The sequence below is a fragment of the Populus nigra genome, chromosome 12, assembly GCF_951802175.1.
Source record: "Populus nigra chromosome 12, ddPopNigr1.1, whole genome shotgun sequence".
Lineage (NCBI taxonomy): Eukaryota > Viridiplantae > Streptophyta > Magnoliopsida > Malpighiales > Salicaceae > Populus > Populus nigra.
The window spans coordinates 5,661,849-5,673,461 of NC_084863.1; the positions used below are offsets into that span (position 1 = coordinate 5,661,849).

Here is an 11,613-nt window from a genome sequence, read left to right on the forward strand (position 1 = left end):
TCATGTTAAATCATGTTTGTTTTCTATATAATAGTCATTGATTGTTTAATAAGATTTAAAACTCTTTTCAAATCTTATTCCACCTTAACCAATGATTTCTCAATCAATACTATTTGAGAACAGATGACATATTTTTTCTAATTCATCTAGGGTGACAAATCCTCTTTTGATCACTCAAGTATTCTCATATAATTCATGCTATACTTAATGTCTGCCTCTTCGTTACCTTGATTAAGATAACATGTAACAAAATCAAAACATAACATTCTTTATATAAGATAATTTAGTGATATTAAGTTTAAGAATCACTTACACAACCGTCACGTGTGCTTTTCCATAAATATAAGTGATCTTTTCAGATGAAATTCTCATGCGAGTCAATTCATTGTATATGTTTTATGACAATTACCTACATGTTAGTTCTAGGTATCCCTTATACTTCAACTTATAAGAACTACTATTTCTTTTTATATAAAAAAAAAACATAATATGTATTAGTCTCTACAGCTCTAATAAATATCTAGTATTTAAAAGAACATCGACCAGAAACATTTTAGGAAGAATATTTTGATGCAATAAGAATCTCATAATTACAACAACTTTATAATTTTATTAGCAAAGCATTTTTGTTCCTCATAAATCAAATATTAAATTTATTAATCTAATATTATATAAATATTAAAAATAAATTAAATTTTTATTAATAATAAATATATATTTACATGAATATAATATAATATAATATCACATGCCAACTAATTAACTATAACTATATAGCATATTAAACTAACCGATTTAAAATCAAAACTATCAAACTTCCAACCTTTGACATAAATTTAAGCCATTTTAGTTGGGATAACCAACAACTTTTCAATGAATTTCTCTCCTCTCTCTAACTCAAATTTAAAAATAAATCAAATAAATTTTTAAACTAATATGAAAATTGTTGAGATTTACAGATTAGCCAAAAATTTTCTCCATGTTTTACAATTCAATTCTATTTCTTTTAATTTTTCCACAACTCACTAATTTCATCTCATTAAAACATAGAAAAACTCAATTGAAAGGAGAAAAAAAGGCTTAATAATGGGTAAAAAAGAGAGTCAGGAGTGAAGCTCCGTCACAAAACCTAGTTGTTTTAGATGTATTGGGTAATCGGATTAGATCACCTCAAAATATCATGACATGGCACTGGGAAACACTATTATTCTTAGCATTTTCTTGCCCCACGATCATAGATCCTAAAATGGGGATTTTGGTTTACACAGAAAATAGAATACACCCTCAAAAGAGCAGGCAGTTACAGTTTTAGGAAACAAGGATACCTAAACTAGGTGCACAGATTTTGCAGAAATTATACCTATCCTGCTAAAAATACTCTAAACAATAGGGCATGGCTCGTATAATGCACTTTTGGTGGGTCACCCCAATTGAAATTTTTTTGGCACAACAAGCAACTGAATGAATCCAGAAGAGCTCCCAACCTGGCCAAAAAAATATTGTTTTTGCTTCTTTTGAGCTGGTCCAGAAGAGCTCCCATGGATCTACTGCTTTTGCTTCTTTTGAGCTGGTCCAGAAGAGCTCCCAACCTGGCCAAAAAATAATTGTTTAACATAACAAGTTCAACTTTTGTCAACAACAGGAAAGAATCACACCCCTTGGAAAAATCTAAGCACCCAAGAGTAGCATTTTAAACATCACCTACCGGAGCAACTACAGCACGGATTTCCCTCGGCAAAATCAAGCATGTGTGCAACCACAAAAATATAAATTCAAGAAAGCACAGAGAATATTTGTATAGCATCAGATCAGCTAAGCACCCAGGATTTTAAATTGACGACCTAGTTACACCAAATGATGAGGATCTTTGTTTATTTTAGAGTAGCTTGGACAGAAAAGTGAAATCTGACTAAAAGCCAATACTACCATCATTCGCCTCATTTGTTCTCTTCCAATTTATTTATTTAGTAACCTTAAGCTTGGCGCCCTTTGTTTTGAAATTTTTTATTGGTATTAAGATTTTAAAAAATAAAATAGAGACCAGTGCAGTCAGTAGTCGAACTATACAACAAGCCTTTTTTCCCCGGAATTTCACTACTAAGAAACAGCAGAGATATTGGAGCATATAAGTAACAGGAGGGAAATATTGGAGAGTTGAAAGAGGATAGACCAACTTAGAGAGCTTAAATATTGTGACAGTGGGAATATTAGACAGCGCAGGAAGAGCATGTAGAATTTAGTTAACTGGAACTATTGAGTAAGAGTATTTTTGTATGGCGATGCAAGGGATGATTTAGCAGTGGTAAGTTGGAGTAGACTGTGGAGTGTGCGCAGACATGCGTATTTAGTGAAAAGAATATGGTTCCTACCAGTAAAAAAGCTCAGTAATTAAACAATAATTTTATGATAAGTAGTAATTGTTTAGAAAAGGAATGAGGAGATGACATGTACCAAGGTTGACATATTGTTGAGATTTGACAACCCGCAAATAAGGTCAAGAAAGATGAGCACCTCCATGACAATCCTTGTTCCAAGCTTGCAACCCTAAAGACCTCAGCAATTTAAAAGTCCTAAATTAAGGATCCTACAGTTTCCAAATTCACCCTTTTTTCCCAGAAAAAAAGAGAATGAAATGGTAGATCTTATATCTATTCATTTATATGAAATAATCCAACTAGCACCAATTTCTATCATTGTACTACCGCGCACCTAGTTTAGACTTTACACACAATTCTGTGCAAATAATTTTGAGTTTCTTCATAAACAGTTAAATGATGAAAAGAGAAGAGAATCACCCATTGAAAATGCCCAGAGCATGAAAAGAATTGGTCTTTTTTTTTTTTTTCTGACAAGGACGATAGCAGGCATTCTTTTTCATAATTTTCTCTTCTTGTTTATTAAATGACCTGACATTTTTCAAAATTTTGATAAATGAGTCCTATTTTAAAGAACCCTCGAACGATCATCAATTTTTTAAAATTTTACTTGCAAACATATCAAGATTGAGAATTGTGCATACCCTGCTAGAAAGCTGCTCATTGATGTAGGTCATTGATCTTAACATAGCTTCAAGCGTGTCTCTGTTAAGCTGAAATTTCACTTCTGTTTCTCCCGAAGAAGACTTGCTGTAATCTTGAAGCTACGAATCAAGACAGGAAAATATATATAACATACACAAAAGAGCACCATAAGAAGTTCTAATAACTGAATAGAAAGAGAGTTGAGCATTCTGAAAAAGGAAGCACTTCTTGCGAAGTGTTCATTAAATATGAGGAATTCAAACTTGATAGATACTTGAGGGAAGGTCTAAATTCTAAGTATTATCAAATATGAGGAATTCACACTTGATAAGTACTTAGAGGAAGGTCTAAAATTCTAATTAGATATGTTTTCAAAGTAGATCTAAAACAGCAATGATTCTTGGCCTCTATACGCGACTTTCCATCACTTACGGAATTGTATCCTGAATAACTCGCTATATGAAATGCCTTACAAATACACAACAGTACAGAGATCCTATTGCTCTGAATCAGCCAATGTCTATCAACAAGAATACCCATGAGCCGATACAGCTTGGAATCTATAATACACTGCCACTCTGTTCAACCTTTGTTGTTTCCTGATGAAGCTACTTTTTTTAACTTGAAACCACTATTGACCTCATCCCCATACGGACTGCCATTATGAAAGGGTGAAACATATAGGACTGTGCTCATATCAACCCAGGGGGACAAATGACCCAATAAAACAGCTAATAAGTCCAGGCTGGGTAATCTCTCTTTTGGTGACATAATATGCCTAAGGAACCCAATAGCTGACACAATCAATCACAAAGCAAATGAGACATTTAATGGCAAAACAGTGTGGATCAAAAAGAGCAGGAGAACCAGTCAGAGATATAAAGCTTGCAATTCCAACAAGAATAACATCTCTATGTAATTTCAAAGTCTATAATTCCAATAGTACCTTAAATGGCCATTCAAAAAGTCGGTACAAGTTCTCTTTACTTGTGGAGAAACATGTAGCTCTTTGGAAGTTTGTTCAGCTTACTGAGACAAGAAAACACAATACCAGCATTCACATACCTTGAGAGTTATGATGGCAACTCTATTAGCTGATGAAGGGTTGCGATTCTCTGCGGTCCATGTCATTGATTTGAGGCGAGGTACATTAGCCTATATAATAGTAAAATCCAGTCACATATATAAATTACCAAAGGATTCAAATTTCTGATGTGCATTATCATGAGCAATCTTCTTCTCTTTATTGAAGGCCTGGAATTTGAATGTATACACGAAAGCAATTACACCTTAATAGATATTATTAGCAGAAAAAGATATGTAAGTACATAAATAAAATTTCTACATTAGTCTTTTGCTAATCAGAGATGCTCTTTCAAACCCAAATTGCTGCGTATGGTAATGGGAGAGAGATGTAACGACATGGTGGTATAGTCCCCCCCAAAGAAAAAGAAGCTTGTCAGAACTTCTCATGGAGGGTCAAACAACATATTTCAAGACTTCCTTTGAGTTGTAATTGAAAGGCAGGACTCCAACTAAAGTTGCTTTCTCAGGGGGCGATGGCAAAGCTCAATAGGAATAGGAACAGGATCATGTCAAAAGAGATTAAAAAAATAGGAACTGGACTAGCGTGGTGTTGTAAGCATAAGTGCAGTCAATGGATAGCAGAGGATCGTTTCTCACTTCATTCCTGGGAAGCAAGAGAAAAGTGGGTCTTGGTTATTTTTGAATCAAGTAGGACAACGGCAATTTCAGGGATTCGCATGCTAAAAGGCTGGAAAGATAGAATTTTTGGAATGGCTAAGATGGTGCAATCTGAAGGATGTTTCAGTATGAATGGCGCACTTGTATTAAATGTGGCTTTTGTGGTCTGAGATGAACAGAAAGAGATTTGAAGTGAAGGAGATTGAGATGCATGGTCTTCAGAGCCAGTTTAAAACTCAATTGGATAAATTTCTTGACTGCTGTTCCCTCTATGACCTTGTTACAGGATCTTTCAGCTTCCTAGGAATCAACGATTAGGATTTAGGATTAAATATGCTGTATTTATAAAATCTCCTCCTCTTCTTTCTCTTTTAAGTTTCTCCCCATAAAAATCCAGTGCAAGTGGGTAGAGTCACTCTTTTCCCCTTCTACTTAATTGTTTCTCTAGAAAGAATTGCCAATCCGATTTTTGCTGGACATACAGCTTCTTTTACCGAGTTAGAGAACAATTCAGCATCACAAAATAGTTTCACTAGAACAAGTAAACGGAAGTAGTCAACCTATTCTCTTTGTTAATTTCAGATATCCTCAAAGCAAATTTGAGCAACCGAGTACTAGTTCAAGGCTTCCTTTCTTTTGCTTCTTTTTTTTTTTCAAGTGGGGCACTGAGAGCCAGAAAGTAAAACATCACCAACTTGAGCAGATACCTCCTTAGTGACAAATGATATTAGAGGGTAAAACCAGAGTTCTCATTCAAGGATAACAAACAGTTTAAAATATCTAAAATAAATGTAGCAGCTAACTACTTGTTTATCGCATAGTACATTGAAGAAAAACACAGTAACTAACTACATGTTTACTTCCCTTACCATGTTGTCAAGAGGAGTAACATGATGCTGGGAAAAAACTGAGGCAGCAGTTTCAGCAATCATTGACGTAGGCTCCTCAAAACCATTATGATTAAAACGTCCATTAGTATCATCTTGACGAGGCCAAAGCTGCGTCGGAACCTCAGCCGTAAACGACGGCGGGCCACCAATCCCAAAAACACTAGTCCTCGGCAACGAATGCTGGATAGGAAAAAACATATGTTAACCAAAATGACAAATACAAAAAAAATTAAGAGGTAAGATAAAACCTGTTCGGTTGTAGCTAAATCATCCTGCTTCCATTGAATTCGATACTTGAGGAGCAAAGTGATAAGAGTGGTTTGCAAATCAAGGGATAAATCAGGTGGAAACAGCTTCAGCAGCTCATCACTGCTCATATTCTCATGTACACATTTTCTGATAATCGAACGAAGGCATGCCAAAACCTACAACTACAACAACCTTTTCAGTTAACTAATTAACTAGCTATTATTCAAAAAAAAAAAATTAAGAAAAAGAGGAGGAGGAGAAGGAAGAAGAAGAAGTGATTACGGGATCGAGTTGAGGAAGGGAAGGGAGATCGAGGAGAGATTGAAAGCGGGATTTAAGGGGAGAAGGGAGACCGGTTCTTCTGGTTTTCCAGAGAGAAGTAAGGATGTGCTCAACATCTTCTTCCTTTGTTGCTACTGATGATAGCTTGTGAAGCTGCAGATATAGGGAATCACCATCCTCCATTTTCTCCATTTTAATTTCCAATAAATGGCTTCAATTTCTGCCCCTGCAACTTGCCTACCGAAGTCTATATTATTTTTTAACATATTTTTATTTTAAAATATATTAAAATTATATATATTTTTATTTTTTAAAATTTATTTTTAATATCATAGTAAAATAATTTAAAAAATATATAAGAAATAAAATTAAAAAAATATATATTTTAAAAATTCTAAACCGATCTGTTGTTGTTGGTAAAATGATATTTACTATTCTCCTTTTCTTTTTCTACCATTTACATTTTATTTACAATCACTCACACAGAGTTATTTAAGAATCAGTTATTGTATTTTCAATTTCATTTTTTTTAATCTTATAACTTAACTACCCTCAATTTTAATAATCTTCAACCTAACTAATTAATTTTTAATTTTTGATACAATTAATTTTTAATTTTTGATACAATTAATTTTTAATTTTGAGAATTAAACAAATAAATTTTAAATGTAACATAAAAAATTTTGATTTTTTTTAAATAGCCTGCGTACCCTCTCTTCTTTGTCTTAAAAGCACCACCAATCTTAAAATCTCTTCTTTTGTTTTGTTTTTTTTTTTTTAATTAAAACCAGAATTTCTAAATGGAAAGGTATAATATTAAGGGTGTGTTTGGAAATGCGGTATAAATTATATTTTTTTAAATTGTAATTTTTTTTAAAAAATAAATTTTTTATGTTTTTAAATTGTTTTGATGTGCTGATGTTAAAAATAATTTTTAAAAAATAAAAAAACTTTATTTTGATACTTTTCTAAATGAAAAGTACTTTAAACCGCTACCATAATCTCAAACATATTTTAAATTTTATCTTTAAAATTTAAAATTAAGTCGATAGAAAAAAATTAAAATTAATTAATTAGGTTAAAGGTTATTAAAATTGAGGTATTAAAATCATTTTATTAGTTATATATATAAAATATTAATGAAATCGTGAAAAAATAACAAAAAAAACTTGATTTTAAATATATTAAAGTATAGGGCAGTCATAATTAAAATTGAGATTATAAAGATTAATTCTCAAATGAATTAAAGTTTGAAAAAATATTTAACTATTTTATCATATATTATATATCATTTCAAATGCCATTTAGCATAGTTTTTTTTTCCAATATTATTCTTTTTTTATTAATAAAAAATTAAGAATTTACTTTACATTAAGACTTAAAAATACTATTCATTATACCAATATAATTATAAAATTACTCTTGAATAAAAAAATCTTTGAATTAGGCATTAAGAGCAAGATAATTTTTTTACCATGACACAATTGTCTTTAACATATTATATAAGGTTAGATTTGTCATTTTTTTGACACAATGAAAGTACTACTTTAACCCTAGAATAAAAAAAATTGTGAGCCGATTAGATAGGCCTCCACTAGAGAGTTGTTTGAGTGACTGCTCAAATAAGCTTGTAATACGATCCATGTTAGCCTTCAAAGAGTCTAACTCCTATTCCAAGTGGGAATTTCAGCGAGCACATTCTTCATCATCCATACTTTTTTGTCACAATCGAGTGTAGTAAACTTTGTGGATTGGGCTTTTCAGAGACCTATATTTTAACTTGCGTATGCACGCATGACATTTAAACAGGAAAACATGAATGCATGTATACTTATGAACACAAGTGTATGTACATATAAATGGAAAATAGATTTACATGTTCAAAGAGCTAATTCATGATTTCTTTGTTGAAGATTGATAAAAATCCATAGTCTAATTAATTTGAAAAGATCTTTCTAAAATCTTTTTGGTTAAATCTCATACATATTAGAGAGTAATAAAACACAAAGGTGGGTATGAGCCTTTTTTATTCAAAAAAAGACAACAATTTATATGTGCTGTAATTTCTCAACCTTGGTTCTTAGGTAATTTTTTCAGCTAGTTACATCATTTCAGATTATTGCCTGTATTCAGAAATAGTCATGGTCTTAGCTTAGAAAATCCTGCAGAGTTCAATATTATTAATCAGGTATGCTTTGATGTAAAATGAAGGTGACACATATAAACTAAAGACATGTTTTATTCATTAAGTAAGCATATGTAGGTTTTCTACCTAATCTTAAAAGGATCTTAGATCTGCTTAGTGACAATCTTTATAAAGACAATATGAGAGCGTTATAAGAAATGGTTAAAGTACGTATACTCACCATTACTAAAAAAGCACTCAGATATGAGTTGAGTATTTCACGTATCTGAACCTTGCCCGATAGTCATAGGGCAAATCGCTAAACCACCACCTAACCTAAAAGTTTATGTGTGCTTGAAAAATTAAGAGATGTGGTGCATGGGCAATATGTACAAAAATTAAAGTGTATAAGCAAATGATAAAAAGAAATGCATGTTAAAAATAAACACATAGACCAAACAATTAAAAATAAGACACAACAATTAGATAAAAAAACAAAGCTTAGTCCACAAGAAGTCTCCATTCTGTTACACGTGTGCAGTGTCGTGATGATCTTCCTTCCGAGTCAGGAATCTATCTGGTGACGGGGAAAAGAACAAGGAATTCTTGTTTCTTATTAGAAAAAGGGGGTAGAATCGCCGCCTAATATTTTGATCACTAGCAACCCTAACTGGTCTCAGAGTCTGGATAAAGAGATTAGTTGTGTATAAAGAGGACGTATTACCCTTAGTGCACTTTACCTAAGATAAGTTGTATTGTTTGTTTGTTTGTATAAACTAAGGTATTGTTGTTTTTTCTAGTCGTTGGTCTGTCTAAGGTTTAAAAAATGTTTTTCTTGGTAATGAGGTTCTTATCTTATCAGGTTAAAACTTAATTATTCTAGAGTCAAAATATATTTTTGTATTTTTTTCTCAGGAATATGTCTTATGTATAAGTTTATAATCCTTGATATTTAGACAAACAAAATAATTTTTTTGGTATTTTTAAAATGTCAGCCAAGTTCTCATGGCTTTAATAAACTAATTACTAAATCCAAAAATGCATGTAAAAATAAAAAAATAGTGATTTTTTTAATATGCTAAAATATGAAAATATAATTAACTTTTTTAGAAACCTGACCATACTAAAAAAAAGATAATTTTTTTACTAACAACTCCATCAATCACAAATCATCATCAAACAATCTAAAAAACATACGCACAATTAATATTCTGTCCCAAAAACTAATAATGTATCAAATAAATGGTTTGGGGTTAGGAATCGACCTTCTAAGGTTGTTGTGGTTGTCGAGGGCGTGTAGGAAGTTGTTAGGTAATCCCGACAGCGCGTGGAACCAAATGGATTCCACTAGCAATGCCATAAATAGATCTATGTAGAAGGAGCTTTACTACGTTGGAGTTTATTGTTTACTCTTGTTTTTTTTTCCTCATAGTTAGTTGTTGCTGCCACTATTTGTAAGGGCTGTTTTATGATAATTTGAGGGCTGTCTTAGAAATAGACTTTTCTGGTATGGAAAATGGTTGTTTGGATTGTGTTTTAATGGTTAAAGCTTTGTATGATTCGGGGTCTGTTTTAAGGTGTTTTGGTTGGAGTTTTCATGGATGGGAGGTCTATTCATGACAGTGTTCATATTTGTCCAGCTCCTCTCGGGTTAGGTTTTTTTTTTTTTTTGGGGGGGGGGGTTTATAGAAGAAATGAGAAGGTCTTAAGGCTTATGAATTAATGGGATCTCAACCCTTGATATTGAAGAATAAATCCCAGCCATTTATTGGAGTTAAATACAAAAGTTTGTCTTGTTTTGCAACTGATAAATAAGGGACTAAAGTTGTTTTTACAGGAAGAACAATGTTGGGTGTTGTTTTTTATACTGTTAGATATGTAATTTTTGCTTAGCGTCAAGTACAAATACTAGGGCATGAGTTGACATAATATTTGTGTGTCATTGACAAAAACTTGTCTTGCTTTGCATCGATAAATGGGGGACCAAGGATGTTTTTGCAGTCAGAATAATGTTGAGTAGTATTTTTAGGAGAGGATCGACAAGTGTTTTTGGTGCCATTAAAGCTAGAATGTCATATTAAAGTAAAGTACAAATACTAAAGTATCAGTTGAAATAAGATTTGTGTGGTATGATGAAGAAGTGAAGGAGAAATTAAGGATGAAAAGTGAACACTTGAACATCCTTTTCTCTTGTTTAAATGGGAAGAAGATGATGAATAGTGAAATTATGGTATTTTTCAATGTGGTCTCTAAACCTTTGGAACTTTGTAATGGAGCCCCCTATTAGCCCTTATCTTTTGGATTCCTTGCAATTTCACCCTTGGCATTCTTTGATTGAACCTTTAAATTTTTGTTCTTTTTACAAAGTAGTGATTATTTTTGAAATGCTTCAATTTGACCTCTAAATTGACTTCTAAATTTTGATTTTCTTGCAATTTTATCCATAATTTCACCCAATTGAGCTTGAAAAAAAAATTAAATATGTCCTTCAAAATTTCAATGTTCTCAATTATACTAAAATTAGGCTTTCAAACTTAATTTTTCACCGATTAAGTCCCTAATAACATTAATTTGACCCTTTAAAAGTCCAATTAAGTCTTCACACTTAATTAATTCTTTTAATTGGATCCAAATTAATTCTAAAAATTAATCAAACCTTTAATTAGGCCCATGATTAAATGAAATTGACATATTAAAAGTCTAATTAAATCTTTAAACTTTATTTTTATGCAATTTCATTTGATAATTATTTAATTTGATTTTGAATCTGTATTGTCATTCATTTTTTAATATAATGGGGTACAATTGGTCTTCTAGTTTTGTCTAAACCTCCAACATGGTTTCATTATACATTGGAAACCTTTCTCAACCTACTCTTGCTAGTCTTTTTATTTTTTTTATTTTTTTGTTCTTAATTTAAAAAAAAAAAGATAAATTTAGATGAAACCTAAAATTGAGTTATAAAAATAATCTTGAAACAAAATCTTCATATGTTGATTTAATTATGGAAGTTTGTTAAATAGTTTGGGGAGAGATTGGTGCAGATGAAAACAATATCAATAACTAAGTGAAGTTTTTAGTTTTCCAATTTGATTCAATTTCTGTTTTTTATTTTTTTTTGTTATTGATTTTATGGCTTCAAAAAAATTTTAAGGTTAATAGTTTGAGGTTAGTATATTGTTGCAGTACCCAAAAAATATTTTTAAAGGATCATTATAGAGTTTGTTTCAATTCTCTAAAAGTTTTTTAATGATTTGCCTTTGCTTGGTTCCTCCAAGTTTTCTTACCTCCTTCTTTCTTAGTTGCTCAAATAGGTTTGATTTACTTTAAATATAATATGATG

At 31.5% G+C, this 11,613-nt stretch overlaps 1 protein-coding gene across 3 annotated transcripts; it reads right to left on the reverse strand.

The window, feature by feature from the left end:
* Window positions 1-1,060: 1,060 nt before the first annotated feature.
* On the reverse strand, window positions 1,061-6,376 carry LOC133669256 (protein FAR1-RELATED SEQUENCE 3-like). 3 transcript variants are annotated; one of them, XM_062089318.1, is made up of 7 exons: window positions 6,146-6,376; window positions 5,863-6,039; window positions 5,594-5,794; window positions 4,086-4,175; window positions 3,020-3,139; window positions 2,452-2,544; window positions 1,061-1,589 (listed from the first exon to the last, which is right to left on the reverse strand). In XM_062089318.1, exons 1-7 carry the CDS (start codon window positions 6,335-6,337, stop codon window positions 1,545-1,547), a joined length of 918 nt encoding a protein of 305 aa, XP_061945302.1. In that variant the 5' UTR covers window positions 6,338-6,376; the 3' UTR covers window positions 1,061-1,544. The 3 variants fall into 3 exon arrangements, with proteins under 3 accessions (XP_061945302.1, XP_061945304.1, XP_061945303.1); XM_062089320.1 differs by having other exon boundaries at window positions 5,863-6,045; window positions 6,146-6,284; XM_062089319.1 differs by lacking the exon at window positions 2,452-2,544.
* Window positions 6,377-11,613: the final 5,237 nt, after the last annotated feature.